The 21456-nt window shown below is 42.7% G+C and overlaps 1 protein-coding gene and 1 long non-coding RNA gene across 9 annotated transcripts in view; both read left to right on the top strand.

Annotated features, from left to right (window-relative positions):
• LOC146499180 (uncharacterized) overlaps nucleotides 1-2784 on the top strand; it is an 8442-nt gene extending 5658 nt beyond the window's left edge. The window contains exon 2 of the long non-coding RNA XR_014870455.1: nucleotides 1-2784. This exon is cut by the window's left edge and continues 291 nt beyond it. This is a non-coding gene — a long non-coding RNA (uncharacterized LOC146499180).
• The window catches only part of LOC146499179 (filamin-C-like), a 65491-nt gene that overhangs the window by 6397 nt on the left and 37638 nt on the right, over nucleotides 1-21456 (top strand). For all 8 annotated transcript variants that reach the window (XM_085139099.1, XM_085139096.1, XM_085139100.1 and 5 more), the window contains exons 2-4: nucleotides 9362-9610; nucleotides 19344-19441; nucleotides 21009-21159. In XM_085139099.1, coding sequence (XP_084995225.1) covers nucleotides 9362-9610; nucleotides 19344-19441; nucleotides 21009-21159 — 498 coding nt within the window. The remainder of the gene's footprint in view (nucleotides 1-9361; nucleotides 9611-19343; nucleotides 19442-21008; nucleotides 21160-21456) is intronic.

The raw sequence follows: 21456 nt of genomic DNA, 5'->3' as shown, positions 1-21456 counted from the left end.
GTTGATAGGCCACGTAAAACCAGAGTTGTGATAAAAATATATACAATGTTTGGTTTTCTTCCTGAATACTATCGTTGTTTATATTTAGTGTGGGAAGAAATGGTAAAAATGGCGTTTTATAAGAAAAAAAGCTCGAAAGCCTGTGAGCAAAAACAACCCTGCCCCGATCTCCCCCAGCAAAAAGTACCATGTCGACCAATCAAAAAATTATATGGCAACTTGGCATCTAGTTGTTAAGAAACGGGGGGAAGTTTTAGGAGTGACGGCGGTGTTTTGAGATGTGAGAGATTTGAGACGTTTAGCGCAAATCTTGTGTAGTTAGTGCGTTGTGTAGTCAATAGTTTTGTTGTGTGTGTCAGAACAATGAGGCGACTGCTGAATGTTACAGGTGTTACAGGGGTGATACATCTCCTGTTGTCAGGCCTTCAGGTATCAGGCTGTTGTTCTCCTTTATCTAGTGGCAGTGTTGGGGAGTAACGGAATACATGTACCGCCGTTACGTATTTAAAATACAAAATATGAGTAACTGTATTCCGTTACAGGTACCGTTTAAAAAGGTGGTATTTAGAATACAGTTACTTTGTTGAAATAAATGGATTACACGGCGGTATTTTCCTGTTTCATATTGTCACGGGCAGAATGCTACAGGTATAGCTCTAAAGAATGTAGCATCATAGGCAGTGTTGTCCGTGCTGCAGGGAGAATGGACTGCCATACCCGTTATGTGTCTGTGAGCGCGAGATGGGAGAAAAAGGAGAGTCGAAAAGTACAAGTTGTCATCGAGCAAAAACGGGAGCTGGAAGCATGTAAATATAATAATAACCACTGCAGCCAAGAAGAGAGCCTGACGAGCCCAGTTGTAAGCAAGCTATTAAAACTCGACTGTACGCTTTGTTCATGTTTTCCTCCGAAACAATAAGTTCCGTTGGAGCAGCCTTTCAACGCCTCTCTCTGTCTCTCGCAAGCAGAGTTGACCCACACAACAAAGTAAAGCTATTTTTCGGCTACGAGCCCAGAGGTCCCTTTACTACGGTTCGGAGCTGCGGACCTTCAGTAACAGTAATAAATCACACAGCAATAGTACATTCATGTAGTTGTAAAATGCATGATAATATGTTATGTAATCCAAAGTATTCAGAATACGTTACTCTCATTGAATAACGTAACGGAATACGTTACAGAATACATTTTAGGGCATGTATTCTGTATTCTGTAATGGAATACATTTTAAAAGTAACCTTCCCAACACTGCGTAGTGCAGTGGTTCCCAAACTTTTTTTGCTGGGCCCCCCTTGTTTTACAAGAAAAATGTTCGCGCCCCCCCTCGCGCGTGCGCGCGCACGCACGCACGCACGCACGCACGAACACATCCTCCAACCACACAGACCCATATTTTGCTCCATTGCGGTTTATTTTACACCTCAAACATTTAGTAAACAATTAAGCAAATACAAGAAATCTGCAATAAATTACAGGTAGTAAGAAAATAAACTACTAACTCTTTTACGCTACGTCCACACCTACACGGGTATTTTTGAGCTGTTTCGTCCACGTAAACGGCGTTTCGAATCACCGAGAACGGAGATTTTTTAAAACTCCTTTTTTGTGGTTACGTGTGGACGAGGAATACAGAGTTGCAACGTCAAAGGTATGTGCCTTTTTTCACGTCACGCTGTGTGCACGTTATTGTTTACATGAGATGAATTGCAGAATGGCAGATAGAGACGAAATACTGTTAATCTGACTAACTGCAGGTTTTACACACTTACATATACACACAGTTACTGTCCCTCCATTTAGAAAGGCAGAGGCGTCACGGTGTAATTATTTTACATGTAGTTGTTTTTTTTCCTGTGTAATAATATTCAACATTGCTATCAATACATTTTTCAAAAAATCCCTCTGCAAAATGGGTTCAAAAACATAAACAACTGTTGGATGCTGTTTGTCCGTGATTTGAACCAGAGAACAAATTGTGGCAGGAACGACCTGATGTTATTTGTATCCCGCTGTAACTTTACTGTATAAAGAGCTAACATTTCCAAAATGTCAGGAGTAGTTAGTCATTACAACAAGTGTTTGTGAAATACAAATCAAGAATGTGGGATACTGTTTGTCCGTGATTTAAACAGCCCAGCGCTGCTCCCAACGAAGGGAAAACCAATTCTGCAGGGAGACCTACCTTGGCACTTGTGCAGGTGAAACCAAAGGGAAGATGTGCTTCACCATATTTTCTAGCCTTTGGCTTAGAATGAAGTTGGTTTGGAAACATATTCAGCTATGCTTCATCTCCTGCTTTGCGTTTGCGTGGGCGCCCGTGCTAGCAGTGTCCAAGCGTTGTTGTTTTGTTTTTTTTTTCCCTTTTCATGCCGCGCCCCCCCTGCAATGGCTCTGCGCCCCCCCCTAGGGGGCGGGCCCCACACTTTGGGAACGTCTGGCGTAGTGGACAGAAATATTTTTTGGAGTGGCACAAATAATTTGTGTGGCATCAAATTTGATGCAGAACAGCTGATTGTTCTGTAAATATTTTTGAAATGTTTATTTAAAAATGCATTGGCTGCATTTAAAAAAAATATCTGCAAAAAACGTTGTTGTTTGCTAAACTCAGTTACTTTTTTGAAGAAGTAACTATATAATTAATTGCCCAACATTGGTCATTATATACTGTATTTTGCAGACAGAGAGTTACAGACTCTCTCCCAGACCACAGACTCAGACTCATAATACAAGTCAGAGCTTTATAAAAAGAAAAAAGAAAGAAAGTTGTGTTTTCGAAATTGGAGTTCAAGTTATTTTTACTTCCAATAGTCTTAACATGTCAATGACTAGATTTTGTTTACATTTTCATTGTAAGTGGGCTAAAGTAGTTAATTAAAGGTAGTCTATCATAAATGTAACTGCTGTAATTTGATTTGATTTTAATAAACCATGTAACTTGGATGGATTCGATGCTGGCATCACCACAGTGCACACATCTGATGTTGCTCACAGTGGTCCAAGGGATCGCTCAGGGAGTTTGTGTGTTCGCTCAGACACATGAAAAATTAGAGGGAACATTGCTCACGTGTCGGGTTTCTCTGGGTGGTGTTGTCAGAAGGCAGGCGCCTTGATGAGGATGACACCGGAGCGTCACTGCTACACGAGGATATACCTCACATCTATCACGCCATCTGACAAACGGATCCCGGCTCCTGCCAAGTGTCCCTGCTGAGGGACACTTCCCTGTGGAGCCAGGGACACTTGGCAGGATTTCGGGTGCCTGAAGTTTGTCTGTCAGGGTGAGATGTTAAGCTGTGTTATCGGAACTCTGATATATATCTGTTTTTTGTCTTCATACTCATCTCAGTCTGTTCAACTGTTTGTTTCCTGTTTTACTTTGATAGTTTTGTCTGGTGTCTTATATTGATTTTGACTTCCTGTCTATCTCCTTGTCCCTCCTCGCCTTGTTTAACCAGAACTCTGAGGTACATTTAGTCCTTTGTTTGCTGCTCATATGTGGGTGTTTTCGGTATCTAAGCTCCTCGTGCCTGGCACTGGCTGCACTCGTTTCACGGCTCATCCAAAAGTCTTCTTCAGTCCTGACAGATGAGGGGGAGTCAGTGGTATTTAACTTGGAGGCGGATCAAATCCATGAGGGTGTGAGTTGGGCTGAATGATATAGGCGGTTGATGGCTGGTGTTATATGCCACTACCTTTGTCCAGTGATGGTGCTTCAGGTCCCTCCTGACTGACCTGCTTGTGTCTAGCAGAGCATTTGAAGTGTCCAGGTAACTGCTTTGACCTCCTTTATTCAAGGAAGCATTCAGAGGAAGTGAATGTGTTAAACTACTGATAGAGTACATGTTTGTGCGCTGAATACTGCAGTAATAACACGTATTTCTCACACCTGGGCATGCTTTGAGGTACAAAGCTGATGGAGGGATAAAAGTTCATTGTACACCTGCTGTCACTGTGTGGACTCTGAGGGGGTAACACCAGAGCAGCACACTCAGAAATCCTAACCAGCTGCTGGCCCGATCAGCAGACTTTGGTCTTTTATAGCTCACAGGTGTGTGTGTGTGTGTATGTATGTGTGTGTGTGTGTGTGTGTGTGTGTGTGTCTTTAAATAGTTGTGGTCTTTGTGAAGTTTCCCAGGATAAACAACAACATCTCATTTACTCAGCTGCCGTCCATCTGCTCAGACAGAAATCAGGTTTGAGCTTCCAGCGAAGTTCGTGAGCAGCTGATCAGTGACTGAATGAGCTCTATCTTCGCTCCATCCAGCAGGTGCTCGGGGTGGATGTTTGTGTGACAGCAGGCTGTTGTTCTGTTTCTTCTTGTAAACTTCAGCTTCATGACGAGCTTTTACGAAAGTGACCCACTCAAAGGCAGTCCAAAAATATTTTTTCAGGCTTTTATTTTGTAAAACACTCCTTCCTGTAGTGTTTAAAATGCTTCACGAGTAAAATCAGACTGCAAATTGCTTAAATGCACTAAAAAGTGTAAAATCTACTTTATGTTATGTTAAATTCAGCTTCCTGCAGTCAGAGTTCACCTCATGTTCATTTCTTCCCCCGATACTAAACGACCTACATATACTTTCCTGCTCTGCTCACATCCAGCTGCCTGTTTTTGTACTGTGCCAGGGCAGCTTTGCATGATTCACAGTTCAAAATGTTATAATAGTGCTTCTTTATCTGATCCTGTATGTCGGTGCAGCCCGTCAGTTCATACTCTGTCGGAAACAAACTGTTTTAGCTCTTTTCACTTTACAGCTAACCTTCTTCTGATTGGCCAGTTTCTGGAAGCGTGCTGAGGGACACTACCCAGTAACTGTGAACAGCACTGCCTGATTTTGTTTTTCTTTTGGGGTTTTTTTTTTGGGGGGGGGGGGGGGTATCAGCCTGAGTCAAGATGACATGGTGATGGTCGTGAAAAGAAATTTGTAATCTGAGAGTGTTTGAAGCTTTGTTGATATTCACTGTGAAAAATACACAGAGCCTTTAAAAATCCCTTTTCTCAGTTTGAATGTTGAAGATTGAGGTTTTCTTTGTTTCGTCTGCCTTCATATTGCAGGCGTGACCTCGCTTTGACCTCTGTGTGACTGCAGCTCAGCAGATAGTAGAAATCCTCCCACACAGACGTGAACATCAGCGTACCAGCCTGCGCCTTGGACGGGTGCTCACACAAACTATCTGCACTCCATCAGTCTGTCACGACCTCATTTGTCCTTTTAAACCACCTTCAGTTTACTGAGGTCACACTGTGAGGGCTCAGAGGAAGCCTGGCCTCAGACTGTCTGACACCAGTCTGCTTCCAGTTAAACCAGTGATGGAGACATTCAGACTTTCTCCTGATCTTGGATTGTTGAACTCTCCTTTTTCAAATTCAGCTTGACAGGAATCAGTATGAAAGGATCAGTAACTTTCACTCTTCAGAGAGGAAGAGGACGCGGTGATGTCAGGCTGGTGGTTAAACCACCTGTAAAAGCAGACTGTGGACATTGGTGGGTCCAAGCGTAGGTGATCTTCCTCTCATAGTCACAGAGCGGAGTTTACAGCAGTGACTCTATTCTCAGGGCTGCATTTTAAAAACGTGCTGATAAAGAGCGACAGCAAACTGGACGCCATGTCAGCAGGTAGCCGGAGGATTGGCTGGCAACTTGTTTTAACTTCCTGTTGTTGGACTCCTGCAGAGCTCAAACCCTCCTCTTTAATTCTTTCCCTACATTGTCATCCTCGTTCTTTGCTTTTTCCACCCTCCCTCCATGTCTTCCTCTCTCCGCTCTGCAGCTCATAAAGCCTTTCTTTCTAAATGTCACATTACACAGCTTCTCCGTCACCCTCGGGCCTGTTCTGGAGGAGGAGGAGGTGATGGAGGAGGTGACGGGAGGGCTGTTTTCCTCTCACGCTGCAGGCTTTCTATCAGGACTCCATTGTTTCTCTGTGGCCTGTTTGTTTGGTAACCAATGACGACCGGCAAGCGTGGCTGTCGGACATTAACGAACAGATGAGTTGTTGTGCGGCTGGCAGAGTCCTGATTTTAGAGCCTTTAGGGGTTTTTACAGAAAACTCAACTCAGCTTCTGTTTACAGGACGCGGCGCTCAGAGCACGTGTAGCTCAAATCCACCTTCTCCAAATTATAAATCACTTTTTTTGAACACACGTTCATTTTTTCCAGAAAGCCTTCCAGCCACAGGAAATAAGAATCAGTGGTGACGATCATGTCTGAATATGAGCCGATATTTATTTCTGTGCTTCACCATAAACTATTTAAATGATCGCAGAATAAACTGTGTTTATCAGGCAGGGAAGGCCAGGCCAGCTGCTGCAGCAGCTCCTGTTTCCTGGGGAAAGATTACAGCGACACTCCAAACACATTTCCTCTCTGGGCATCGGACCGGGCTAATCTCTGGGCTCCGAGTTTCCTGAGGGGTGAAGAAAGGTCATCTGAGCTCAGAGAAGGAAAATATGATTTAATGACTGGGAACACACGCAGTGGTGTTTCCATCACCTCAGAGGACATCACACTGAGATTTATTTCCTTCAGGCTTAACCTTAAACTAACCTTAATCTCACTTTAAAATAACATTAATCCCAGGAGACACAAAACAATTTATCTGCCTTACAGAGGCTGCTGTGGTTTCAGACATGCAGAGTCGTGTTTCAATCATTTCCAGCAGGAAGATATTAAAGAAAACTTATTTTCATTAGACTTAACTTAATGTCAGTTTAAACCTTAATATAACTTAATATAAAATATCTTTATTTGTGCAGAGTCAGGACCTTACATTGAGTTTTTTTCTGAATACTTTTTAATTTTACTCTTTTTAAACAAATATCTGTACTTTCTACTCCTTAAATTTCCAAAGCAAACTAATTACTTTTGCTATAACAAGTTTGAGGGGAGTTATTATGTCATCACTCACATCAGTCCCTCACGTCAAACACATGAAAGGAAATCCTGTTCACTTATTAATCTCCAGGAGATGTGGCATAAAAAGAGACGACTATGCCAAAGTCACAGGTTAAAGTGGGACAGTGTTTTTTGTGTGTGGGGTGGGGATGGGATTTACCACAACCACTGCAGGTGTCCATAAGCTGTGTGTTTGTGGTACTTCAGCATCTAGCTACAGAAGAGGAGCACGCATGAACGGGGTAACGTTTTTTTTAAGTCTCAGGTAATTTGAAATGCAGCATTTCTATCAGCTCAACAAACATGTGCGAACACACCAACTCTTTGTGTGCAGTTTGTCTCACAGTGTGTTGCTAGCTAAAGGTCCAGCTTCTGTATTTCACAGGGAGAGAAAAGAAAGAGGGCTAACTACACTCAGAGATGGAGAAAGATAAGAAAGAGGACAGGAAAGGAAGAAGAGAGCTTAGATTTAAAAGGACTGCTCATTTAAAGCTTACATGTAAGTCTTCGTTTTTTTAAATCAGATATTAGGTCTGCACATGTGAAATTATGTTTTTTCATATTGTGAAACATGCTGTTTCTGTGCTGCTATGAGCTCTGAAACCTGACTGAAATTCTTCGAATAAGCCATTCCTCTGCAGATGATCTGTTAGCTGTTTGACAACTACTCTTTTGAGAATTTTTGAGATAAAAGGAAGGTTGGAGGCCTGTAATTAGCTAATACAGCTGGGCCAAGTGATGGCTTTTTAAGTAAAGGTTTAAATACTGCCAGCTTGAAGGCCTGTGGTACATAGCCGATTATTAGAGATCATATTTAAGATTGAAGCATTAATTAATGTCAGGAGTTCTTTGAGCAGTTTTGTAGGAATGGGGTCTAAAAGACACGATGGTTTGAAGAAGTAATTACTGAAGTTAACTCAGAAAGATCGATTGAAGTAAAAGACTCTAAATAAATAGTGTTACGTCTGTGCGAGGATTATGAATATTTCTTTCTCTAATAGTTAAAATTTTATTTGTGAAGACGTTCATAAAGTCACAAAGTCATTATTACTAGTTGGTCTTTAGTTTGTCTCTTTGAGAGCTGACACAGGCGATGGGGCTTTGGGGGGATAACAGGAGAGAAGCTGCAGAGAGGCGTGCAAGACTGCAACTCTGTTTCCTGGTCCAAACTCTGGATAGTCACGTTTTGGTGGTTTTAATAAATTTGACCAGATTTCTAGAAATGAAAGCTGCTCCATCCAATGTGGGACGGATACCATCTCTCCTAACAAGTCCAGGTTTCCCTCAGAAAGTTACCCAATTATCTATAAAGCCCACATCATCAAAATAAGCTGGCAGGCAGTGTTCGTGTTGCTTGTATGTGCGTGGTAATGTGAAGTTAAAGGCGCTGAAAACAGCCGAAGCGTGAGTGAAACTCCAGCTGTGTGTTTAGAAGTTGGTTTCCTCGCCTCCTGATTGGGTAGGCCTTCAGAAATTTTAACAACACTCAGGGGGAAACACAAGGTTTTCTGCTGTTTTAAAGAAGACGCGTTCACATGCCAAGCTGACCTCAATATAGAAAGAAAGCAAATTCACCTGAGAATTCAGTTGTGTGACAGAAAACAACAGCAGTGTTCAGCACAGCAAGAGAAATGTGTCTGAGGGTGTCCTCCATCAGATTCCTGTTAATGTGTGTGTGTGTGCGCGCATGTGTTTCCTATTTAAACTGACCTCATTCCTCAGAGCGGGGGCTGCATGACATCATGCTGCTCGCTGCTGTCGATGGATGAAACGTTTCTGCATGATGACAGAAAAAAATAAGTCTCCTGATGTCTGAAAGATAAACAGAGAGCAAACGTGAACTTTTATTTTGGCACTCTTTGGCAGAACAGGAAACTGGGTCACGAAATGTTGGAAATCAAATTCAGCTGAACGTGACTTTAAATTAATCAAAACCAGCTGTTAACATCTGTTCACTGATGCTCCACACGTCACAGAATCAAAATACCACAACAGCACACGTAAAAGTATAAAAATATAATCATCTACAGTCATGATACAAAGAAAGTTAAAAACAACCTCATATGAAAACAACCATGACACATTACACATTTATTTAATTAATGAAACTAAGTCCATCTCATATTTCAGCAGCAGTAAGTTGCACTGATAGTTCCTGTGTGACTTCATCAGTCCGTCTCATCTCTGCGGGTGATTTTTAGTCCACTCTTCTTCACAGCCATGCTTTAGTTCATTGAGATTTGCAGCATTCATTCATGCACAGCTCTCTGAGCTCTGCAGCCGGTCTTTTTCTAATTGTGCTGTCATGAACTTTGACTTTTAACCTGCTAACTGATGCTTGTAGAGTCTGAGATGTAGTTCTCGGTTTTTTCGCTCAGTCTGACCTCAGGGTGGATTTGCTAGGGCGCTCACTCCTGGAAAGACTGTCACATTAAAACACCTGAATGACTCTGTGTTTATTTCAGACTCCAAAGCCATCGTGGATGGGAATCTGAAACTGATCCTGGGTCTGATCTGGACCCTGATCCTCCACTACTCCATCTCCATGCCCATGTGGGAGGACGAGGATGACGAAGACGCCAAGAAACTGACTCCTAAACAGCGTCTGCTGGGCTGGATCCAGAACAAGGTGCCCCAGCTCCCCATCACCAACTTCCACCGAGACTGGAGGGATGGCAAGGCGCTGGGAGCTCTGGTGGACAACTGCGCCCCCGGTAGGATCCCGCCGACACTGCACACAGTGTGCAGAGACGCTGATGTTTAAGTTAAAAATGATCAGTAAAAGTAGTTTAAATGTTTCTTTAAGACAGGAAGCTGACTGAGTTTGGTTTTCTTTAAAACGTTCCTGTGATTTAAAGAAAAGCGGCTGCTGTTTTCCTGGAAGCTGAGGAAAGCTTCCAGGAAAATATAGACGCTGTCAAATAAAAATTTTCCCTGAAGCCGTCAAACTGTCAGTTAAAGTGAACATGTGCTTAAATTATCTGTGAGCTGATGTGAAGCAGTTGCTAAATCTAAACTATCGATTTGTTCCTGTGTCAAAGTTTTCTCCAGAAAACCTGATATTTAACTTCCTGTATCGATGTCTGGAGGGTTTGGTCATCGGCTGAGTGCTTCGCTCTGGCTTCATTCAGCTGCTCGTAAAGCTGCTCTTTGACATTTTACCAAACAGGCCCACCAGACTCAAAGACAGGAGACGAAGAACCAAAAGAAAGTACAGTCCTGGAACTGATCCAGCCCCGCTAACCTGGAGTCAGGCTGTAAAAATGTCCTGACTTTGCAGAAAAAGTTGAGATCTTCACATGGAAGTTAGTACAGCACACTTGGGGGAGGAGGAGGAGTTAATCCTCCTATCAGCTTCAGGCTCAGAGTGTTTCTGTGTTTCTGCTTCATGTCAGCAGCTTCAGGAAACCAGCAGCAGCTGAAATCTGCAGTTTCTGCTCTGATCCTCATCAGAGAGCAGCGAAGGACAAATATGTATAACTCATCAGCTTTAACGTTCAGCTAATTTTGAGTTTTTCAGTCCAGGGTGAGGTGTGCCGGATATTTTCTGATCTCATTTTTGAGTTTGTGAAGCTTATTATGCAGCCAGAGGCTCGTTACCTTTGTGGAAATGTATTCAAGTAATTTATGAGGACAAAGTGTGCGTGCTCAGGGCTGATTACAAGAAACTGGCTGAACATGTTGTTCCATATTTTTTGTTTTCATCATCATTTCTCTCTGATTAAGGTCTAACAGAAGAATCCTCCTGTTTTATGTTCAATAACAATCACATATTTTATTCATGTTTTCTGCTCCAGTTTCATAAATGCTTTTTCTTTTTTCTCTTTCATCATCGGAAACTTTTGTCTTTAATATTTCCGTATAACAGACCTGCATTAACTAACTGCAACACCTCCTCAATTTCCAGTTCATAGTCAGCACTAAACTGTGAAAATATTTACAAATAATTCTTAGTGCATTAAAATAGAAATGTTGAGAAGATCTTGTTACTTTGACTCTGTAAGTCTGACCCTCGACGAGGTTTGATGGTCCTTAATAAAGAGCCCATATCACCAGTGTTGGGTAAGTTACTTTAAAATAGTAACTTAGTTACATTACTAGTTACTTCTATCAAAAGTAACTCAGTTACTTCAAGTTACTCGTTACTTTCAAAGTAACTAGTTACTAGGGAAAGTAACTTTGGTTTTACTCAGAATTCTCTTGTTAATGTGTTGCTTCCATAACTTTGCCAGTCTTCTAGCTTGCTTACTTGCCACAAGTGCACTGTGCCACCTACCAATAGAAAGGAAAAGATAATGTGCATATTTCCACGAGAGAAATCCCACGCCTGGACCGTCATTGACTGCTGCCATGATTCTAGCCTACGTCACAGCGTCATGTGCGCCTTTTACATCCAACACAAAAACTGCAGTCGTGGTGCTTTGATTGTACTCAGAACTCGGAAATTCTGCCTTCTGAATAGGAAGATGTAGGTAACACCAGACTGCAGATGAGCTGCATACAGGGCTGGACGGGGACAAAAAATCGGCCCGGGCATTTTGACTAGAGACCGGCCATTATAGGAAAAATCATAAAGCCTTTGAATGAAAACAAACGCTGTTGTGACAGTGATGTTCACTGTTTTGATGGTATATATGCATCAATCGTTTGTTGTAAGATTCAGATAATTATTTTTTAAAAGCTAGACATTTTAAATGAGAATAAGAAAGAAAAGTATTTCTTTGTGCCCCCCTCTCCCTGTTAATGCCCCACCTGGCGCCCCTGGCAAAACTTTGCTAGCTCTGCTCCTGCACAGTTACCAGCTGTCAGCTACCTAAAAAGGATCCTGGTGTTATTTGTCTCTCAGAAACAGTTCATAACTTTCCTTCAACTCATTCATGTCACCTAAAAGGTAAACCTGTATCTCCATCACCTGTTCAGCTCTGATGATTCAGTAAGGACATCTCCTGGTTTCATGTTTCCCTCTCACCAGATAACCAAACTGATATCATGACCAGCAGCTTTTTTGCAGCTGTGGCTCCAGCAAACATCAGCTGATACTAGAAATTAATATTAAATAAATTCTAACAACAGCTGATCAAGCTTAAACGTGCTGCTGTTGTTTAACGCGACATCGGCTGGTTTCCTCTTTCTGGCGCAAAGTGGGCGATAAACAAACAAGAGAGCCGATCACCTGATCATTGATCAGTTTTCATGATTGAAGTAGAAACGGGAGAGGGAGGGGGGAGAAAGAGAGAAGAAGAGACAGCTGTGCAGCAAAGACACAGACTAACTCCAGCTTTGTGTCTTTTTCATTGTAGCTGAAGTCCGGGACAAACTGTTCCTTTTCACCTCAATAAGAAACGCGTAATATTTTCTCTGAATACCAGACGGGACGGTTGGCAACTCTAATAACTTATGAACAAAATAAAGCTCAACATCATTAACTTCATAGCACCCACCCAGCTGTATAGAAACTCCGTCATGCTAGCTAGTACGCAGTACGGAAAAAGTCAGAATAACGAAAATAAACTCCACCTAAACTTGGTTTATATCTGACCCAGACAGCCTGCAGGTCATAACTTCTTACCTGAAGTTCAGTTCACACTTGGACCGGCGGCCGCCTCGGGTCTCTTTTCCTTCTCTTCCACCTGCTGGCCTCCAACACTTGCTAATGTTATTGAATCTGTGGAAGCTCCACGATAGCCACTGTTGTGGAAGTTTTCCCACTTAAATAAAGCCTGCAGACGAGCGGTGAGCGGTAGCTAACATTCTTTAATTCCATGCACACACAAAGAACAGACAACCAAACAAGCTTGTGGAGCCCTCCATGGCCGTGGGACAGACGGTCAGCAGAGTCTCACTGAGCCAAAGTCAACCTCTCAGTTAAATACCTTCTCCAGGAACCAAGGCAGTACACAGCTGTTTCACACCTTAAGGTTCACACTCCCTTGCTACTTCCCAGAATCCTCAAGAGACAAAAGACTGGTCCTCTGGAGTTCCTGTTTTCCCCCCAACATCCTGACTACACCCCCTACCATTTGTCTTAAGTATGAGTGTCAGACATGTTAAAACAATGAAATAATGTGATTAATACCTTAGTGAAAGAAATTCCTCTACAATCCCACCCTTTGATTCTAAAATCAAGAATCACATTAAAACCAGAATTTCTTTCCTGACATTCTGTATATCACATCAACATTATTGTACACTTAAAGGAGTTTCACACTGTGTATCCTCACTTCACTGTTCTCCCACCACCCTTTGTTCATCTTTAATCTTCCCCACAATCTAAGCTCTCACATGCAAATGGAAACAACAATGATACAGAGGAAAGGTCTTCTCCAGAGTGTCAAAGTACTTTGCATGGCAAAGTGAAACAGCATTAGGTGGTCATTCTCTGTCACAGTCATGGCTCCTGGTGTCTGTGCCATTTACAGAGTCATAATTCCAACGCTGATCTTCCTTGCGCTGTCACTTTTGGAGCTTGGCACGCTCTCTCCATCCCTCGATTTCTGTTCCAACGCAGCTGTAGATTTAAGGCAGAGCACGTCGTACACCTTAGTTGTCTTCCTCAGCATCAACGACGAAACTCTTTCATTTTATTTTAAGATTTTGCTGTTCAAAATCTCCTCATGACAATCCTTTGGAAGCCCACTGTCGTTTGTCTGTTGTCCTGCAGATGGTCCCTGCTTCTCACTGGTCCACTTGAAGTGTTGTCTCCTAGTCACAGTTTGCATCTGCGCCTCAGTCAATCCTTCCATATCCCTCATGTCACGGTTCCTGCAATTTAAAAATGAAAACTTCCCCGGAAAAAAACCCTCTTTTGCCCTCTGTTAGCTTAGCACAATTAGACAATGCACAACTTCATTGTGCATTGTCTCTTAAAAATTCTCAGGGCTTCTCCCCTGAAGTAGCTTTACTCCAGGCCCTGTCGTAAGAAAAAAAAAAAACATTAGCCAGTGGTGTGTCCTGCTGTAAATCATGTGATTAGATCATATGATTAGCCCTCTGCTGTGGAAAAAGTGATGTAGATGTTAGCGCAGCGCGTCTGTATGCACACTTTCTCACAGTGACCTCTGCACTGTAAACAATACAAGGTCATGAATAACACACCGCTGGTAAATTCACAAAGACACAGAAAGTGGCAATTAAAAGGTTAAGTCAGCACGGCTCAAAAGCCCATGCAACCCAGGATGTTGCTGTCACCTTTCTGCTCCTGTAACAAAGAAACATACATATATACATCCACCCTTTGTCTCTCTGGGTGGAGGTGCAATCTTGCATATTGGTGTCAAGTCAGTCAAGTTTTTGTCAGTCCAGTCAATCCCCGTGTTTATTGCTGATAGCAGAACCTCTTGTGTCGCAATAAGTTTCTACTGCCAGCAATGACGTCATTTCAAAAAGGAAAAAAAAGAATTTAGACTGGATTACCTCGCTGAATCCTTTTTGCCAGGGACTTGTTTTCTGATTGTCCCAAAAAAAGTGGCTTTCTCCTGAGCCCATTTTAATTTTGGAGAAGCTCACTTGCGATTGTTCAACATGTTGTGTAGCGCTTTCGATTCCGATCTTGCAGGCCTGCTTGAAAAAGAGAAAATTGCCAAACAAAAAGTCTCAGTGCACTGTTAAAAATCAAAAAATATGAAGGCCTAGTTTAGAAGTTGTCTAAGCATACTCCCTTAGAATGATAGATCAAAACAAAACTAATTGCCAGGTTCAAAGTGGTACCAAAGGAAAAAGCATCAGTAAATCTCCAAAACTTTCATCCACCAGTCACACACCTCACACAACAGCAATATTCTATTAGAAAATGAGTTTTTGTTTTTCCCCATGTACCCAGATGTGTGTCATGATAAGACCTCCCTCACACATCAGAAACCAGAAACTCAATAATCTATTAGTCCCCACTCATCTGACCCTCCCGCAGCATTCTGTTCACCGCTGATTCAATCATCCTTCCCCAAAAATAATACTAGTTCACTAGTCTATGTATCACTTCTTAACCTACTAAGCTAACTGGACAAGATGATGGTAACAGAAATGCTTAAAATGCTATTTGGTCTTCATGAGCTTCATTGCATGTGTGTACAGTGGGGCAAAAAAGTATTTAGTCAGCCACCGATTGTGCAAGTTCCCCCACTTAAAATGATGACAGAGGTCAGTAATTTGCACCAGAGGTACACTTCAACTGTGAGAGACAGAATGTGAAAAAAAAATCCATGAATTCACATGGTAGGATTTGTAAAGAATTTATTCGTAAATCAGGGTGGAAAATAAGTATTTGGTCAATAACAAAAATACAACTCAATACTTTGTAACATAACCTTTGTTGGCAATAACAGAGGTCAAACGTTTACTATAGGTCTTTACCAGGTTTGCACACACAGTAGCTGGTATTTTGGCCCATTCCTCCATGCAGATCTTCTCAAGAGCAGTGATGTTTTGGGGCTGTCGCCGAGCAACACGGACTTTCAACTCCCGCCACAGATTTTCTATGGGGTTGATGTCTGGAGATTGGCTAGGCCACTCCAGGACTTTCAAATGCTTCTTACGGAGCCACTCCTTTGTTGCCCGGGCGGTGTGTTTTGGATCATTGTCATGTTGGAAAACCCAGCCTCGTTTCATCTTCAAAGTTCTCACTGATGGAAGGAGGTTTTGGCTCAAAATCTCACGATACTTGGCCCCATTCATTCTGTCCTTAACACGGATCAGTCGTCCTGTCCCCTTGGCAGAAAAACAGCCCCATAGCATGATGTTTCCACCCCCATGCTTCACAGTAGGTATGGTGTTCTTGGGATGCAACTCAGTATTCTTCTTCCTCCAAACACGACGAGTTGAGTTTATACCAAAAAGTTCTACTTTGGTTTCATCTGACCACATGACATTCTCCCAATCCTCTGCTGTATCATCCATGTGCTCTCTGGCAAACTTCAGACGGGCCTGGACATGCACTGGCTTCAGCAGCGGAACACGTCTGGCACTGCGGGATTTGATTCCCTGCCGTTGTAGTGTGTTACTGATGGTGACCTTTGTTACTTTGGTCCCAGCTCTCTGCAGGTCATTCACCAGGTCCCCCCGTGTGGTTCTGGGATCTTTGCTCACCGTTCTCATGATCATTTTGACCCCACGGGATGAGATCTTGCGTGGAGCCCCAGATCGAGGGAGATTATCAGTGGTCTTGTATGTCTTCCATTTTCTGATGATTGCTCCCACAGTTGATTTTTTTCACACCAAGCTGCTTGCCTATTGTAGATTCACTCTTCCCAGTCTGGTGCAGGTCTACAATTCTTTTCCTGGTGTCCTTCGAAAGCTCTTTGGTCTTGGCCATGGCGGAGTTTGGAGTCTGACTGGTTGAGGCTGTGGACAGGTGTCTTTTATACAGATGATGAGGTCAAACAGGTGCCATTCATACAGGTAACGAGTGGGGGACAGAAAAGCTTCTTACAGAAGACGTTACAGGTCTGTGAGAGCCAGGGATTTTCCTTGTTTGAGGTGACCAAATACTTATTTTCCACCCTGATTTACGAATAAATTCTTTACAAATCCTACCATGTGAATTCATGGATTTTTTTTTCACATTCTGTCTCTCACAGTTGAAGTGTACCTCTGGTGCAAATTACTGACCTCTGTCATCATTTTAAGTGGGGGAACTTGCACAATCGGTGGCTGACTAAATACTTTTTTGCCCCACTGTATGTGTTAGTAGGATTAATGCATTTTCTGTTTGTGTAATTTTTGTGTACCTCTCCTTTTTGCGGTGCTCCAGACACTTTTCAATTCTCCACGCAAGGCAGTCGTTTTTCTTCCCAGTTTCCTAAACCCAAATTTTATTCCCACACTACAACAGCCTTCCTCCATGTTGTCCCCTTCTCCTTTGACTGTGGTCTCATCTCATCTCCCCCCTTGCAGCAGTCCAGTGAGAGTCAGTTGTCTTTCAGCTTTGTCCTGTGTTTTCCACGGTCTCATTTTGCCATTTTTGCGCCGAAAGTGGCAAATGTCCAACTCAGGCAGTCTTTTCAAAAGTCCATTCACACAGTGAAGTTGCAGCTCCTTGGAAATGCACATCCATCCATCCAGTCATGATGATGCCATTTTTCTCCTTGCTGTCGCTGTCTTGCACAGCTGTTGCTGCTGGACCTTTTCTTCACTGCTCAGGATGCTGCTGTGAGCTCTTGAGATCCATCTCGTTGTTCTGAAAACTGCATTTCTTGTCTTCAGGGAGAGATTCTTGGAGCTTGTGTTCTCAGGGTGACAAACACATGGAAGTTAAGCTGTAAAACAATTCAGCCAAAACTTGGCTTGAGTGTTTCTAATGGTGTTAACCTATAATTTTCTTCCGACTGCTGCACGTGGAAAATTGATCCGGGTCTGCTCTTCACCTGCAAGTGACACACTGAGACATTTTGATCATTCTTCTCATTGCTTAAAACAACACCTCTCCCCTCTCTGGTTCTGAATTCCCCTTTCTTAAAAACCCAGAGAGATTGTAGTTGTTCTACGTTGAAAAACACCAAACCCTCTTCCTATTTGCTTATTTTATCAACAATTCTGCTAAAAAAAAATTTTCGTGTGTGTCCACCCTAGGGGAGCTGGTGACCTGCAGTACCACCTTCTCCCTCTAGTTGGAAACAACTGTTACACACATTTCTACACTCCTCTCTTTTTTTTTTTTTTTTTTTTTCTTTGTTCCCCATTTTCAACATTTTGAAACCCAATTTCTCACTGTTTTTACACACACATCAACGTTTCCCACACAACCATTCTCTGCAATCTTACACACTACACATTTACTCAATTCTTACCATACAGTCACGTATTGAGTTTTGTCTCTGGCCGCCTGGTGGAAGGCCTGCCGCTTTACTGGATCCAGTTTCCCTTTACATTCAGAGCGTCCTCTGCAATGGCCTTCTTCCCTTACCGGCAGAAAAGTGCTAAAATACCGTCATTTCACACACTGTAGTACGCAGAAATGATTCCCGACAGTGTACCTGAACCGCCGTTCCTGTGGCGTACTTGGACCGAACACAGGTCTGGGCCGGCTTCTCCCCAACTGCGTGTTCGAGCCACTGTCCTTGTGATGAGCCGTTCCCAACACAAGCCTGGGGCCTCAAACCGCCAGGATTTTCCCCGACAGTGTACCTGAGTCGCTGTCCCTGTGACGTACTTGGACTGAACACAGGTCTGGGCTGGCTTCTCCCCAACAACATGCGCGAGCCAATGTCCTTGTGATGAGCCGTACCCAACACAAGCCTGGGGCCTCAAACCACCAGGTTTTTCCTCCCGGAGACTCGAACTCCGGGGTCGGCCAGCGTTTCCCCCCTCGGCCAGACAAAAAACTCCTCATAACTGTATACAAAGTTAGCTACAACTCACCCATCTGCAGAAGTCCCCTCAAAATCGATGATCTCGGTGGTGACTGAAACACACGGCTCCGTGACTCCTCCATTTCCTTCGCTTCAACAGCTGGTAGGACAAAGGTACCTTTTCCCTCAGGGGTGATCAGCCCGTCCACGGAACCGTTGTTCAGCGACCACACGGACCATCCTGCTCACAGCGCCATTTTGTTGTGGAAGTTTTCCCACTTAAATAAAGCCTGCAGACGAGCGGTGAGCGGTAGCTAACATTCTTTAATTCCATGCACACACAAAGAACAGACAACCAAACAAGCTTGTGGAGCCCTCCATGGCCGCGGGACAGACGGTCAGCAGAGTTCTCACTGAGCCAAAGTCAACCTCTCAGTTAAATACCTTCTCCAGGAACCAAGGCAGTACACAGCTGTTTCACACCTTAAGGTTCACACTCCCTTGCTACTTCCCAGAATCCTCAAGAGACAAAAGACTGGTCCTCTGGAGTTCCTGTTTTCCCCCCAACATCCTGACTACACCCCCTACCATTTGTCTTAAGTATGAGTGTCAGACATGTTAAAACAATGAAATAATGTGATTAATACCTTAGTGAAAGAAATTCCTCTACACCACCACACGAAGTAACGAGTAACGACCCTATCTAAATCCCAGTAACGACTAACGCGTTATAAGGCATAATAACTAGTTACCGTGCTCGTTACCACAATAATAACGTAGTTACTGTAACGCGTTACTTAATAACGCGTTAGTCCCAAGACTGCATATCACATATTTTTATGTTCATAATTTAATATGTGGCATAAATCAAATATGTAGTTTTTTTCATGTTAGTTTGATATTAACTCCCAAACTTGTCTCTTATGGAAATGAACTCGTGTCAGACATGTTCTGAGTTTCTAAAGCTTGAACAAAAAGGAACTCGCTACACAAATCAGGGAAAAATAAATCTTATTTTGAAATATTTTCTCTGCAAACTGTTAAGCAGGAACTCATCGGATGTTCTGCAGCAGAGGCGACTCAGACTGCTCAGACTGAACATCGTCCTGCAGGATAGACTAGTCTCCTGTATATAATGAAACCTCTCTGTCTGTGCTGTCTTCAGGTCTGTGTCCCGACTGGGAAACATGGGATCCCAGTCAGCCAGTGGAGAACGCCCGGGAAGCCATGCAACAGGCTGACGATTGGCTGGGAGTGCCACAGGTAACACCTACCTGCGCACGGACTGCAACACATTCAGTGTCTGTTCTCTGAGTTTCTTCTTACTGATTAATGAGAAAATCAGAGCCAAAATCTAGGAAACAGCTACAAAATAAAAGCCTCTGCTTCACTGAACATGGAAGAATCAGGGATAAGTTGACCTGTATGCTGTTTTTCATCTGCCGGTGAGCTTTGTGGTTCCTTTGAATTCAGGCTAAGAGGATATATTTGTTACGATTAAATTGAACTTCAGAAATAGCAGTCGTGGTTGAGCCATGATCCATGTGGATGATTCACACGCTCGACTCTATTTTCAGCCTGCAGAGATGTGAGCAGGCTGCAGTTTAAATTAGCAGCAGAGCAGATGAGTCAAAGCGATTGTTCACTCAGTAGTCTGAGGCATGAAGTCAGAGTCTGAGTTCAGCTGCTGCCTAATTTCTGCAGGTCGGAGGTGAATTAAGCCTCTCTAATTTCCCAGAAAGTCTAATCATAAAATTCTACTGCCAGAGTCGTTTAAATGAGAAACGCAGAATTTTTTTAGTCAGAACTTGTAAAGAGAGGAATAATGTATAAACATTTTCACAAGAAATTAGAGGGAAATGATTTGGTAAGGAGAGCTTAAGTGGAAAAAACACATAACGATGACAATAATGATAAAACTCTTTGCACTGTCCTCAGGTTGATGCAGGCTGTTTTTCTCTGAGATTTCAGACGTCTTCTCACTCTCCTTCGCTGAGCAAGCAGCTGTTTACCATTTCACCGACCCCTCATGTGTTCTGTTCCTTTGTTATTTATGTAATTAAAAATCAGATTTTCTGATCAGATGAAACCATTCATTTTGATTTCCCTCCAGTTTCTCTTCCATGGAGGATTTTGGACTCGACTTCCTCAGTGTCTTATGAAGTCACTCACTTCAGCTGTTGGAGATTAGAGACGTCTTTATCAAGGCCATCTGATGTGTGGCAAAATGAAATCGTTTTTAAGTTTCCAGCTGTTATTTTTTAAATAAGTATTTGCAGCTGGAAATGTATTGATTGTAACAGGTTTACTGACATGTTCACAAGCTCATCAGCTAATTTATGTCCTACCACTCTGAGGTTCACGAGAAAGAGCAGGGCATCCCCTAATCAGAAGGTCGGTGGTTCGATCCTAAGCGCCTCTATTGTGTGTGTATGTGTGTTTCTGGGTTAGTTAAAAAAATGCTTAAAGACGTAAATTATTATAACTTGTTGTGAAAAGTGCTTTGAATGCTGAGTTAGAGTAGAACATTGCTATAAAAGGACCAGTCCATTTAACATAGTTCCAACTTAAAAGCAAAGCAAAGAAATAAAACTGCAACTAAATCAGGAGATGTTAAGCATAATATGAGAAAACAAAGTTCTAGCTGCAAAACGATTTTCCTTGAAGGTTTTTAAACTTCTGAAGAAATCGTCAGTAAATGGAAAACTTACCTTACCAGTCATACAGGAGAACAGTTAGCAAGGACATGTAGTTCCAGTTCGATAAAGCTTGAGTGTGTGGCTGCTGTGTGTTGAGCTGATGCAATTTTTGTCTTGTCCTTCCTCTCCAGGTGATTGCTCCTGAGGAGATCGTCGATCCTAATGTGGATGAGCACTCTGTGATGACCTACCTGTCTCAGTTCCCTAAAGCCAAACTGAAGCCCGGTGCCCCCTTGAGGGCCAAATCGCTACACCCCAAGAGGGCTAAGGCCTACGGACCAGGTGAGTGGAAAATGCACAGGAATAAAGTTCATTAATCAAACGTCAAGTTTTATTGAGGTTTTAGAAAAATTTCTGGTAGAATCGACTCATTCGAATTGTACAAAAAACGGATTGTAGTACCTCAAATTCCATCAATCATCATTTAGATATTTGTCTCATTAATCAAAACAAAGTATCTAATCTGAGGATGTCTTTGGGCTTATTTAACTACTTTTTATGTTTCATAGATGAAACACTCAAGTGGAAAAAGATCATTGCTAAATTTCCCGAATATTAAAACGTTTAATAAATGCAGAT

Source organism: Neolamprologus multifasciatus, chromosome 17 (assembly GCF_963576455.1).
Source record: "Neolamprologus multifasciatus chromosome 17, fNeoMul1.2, whole genome shotgun sequence".
In the NCBI taxonomy this organism is placed as follows: domain Eukaryota; kingdom Metazoa; phylum Chordata; class Actinopteri; order Cichliformes; family Cichlidae; genus Neolamprologus; species Neolamprologus multifasciatus.
The sequence above is the reverse complement of the archived record's forward strand: the minus strand, read 5'-3'. Positions and strand labels throughout refer to the sequence as shown.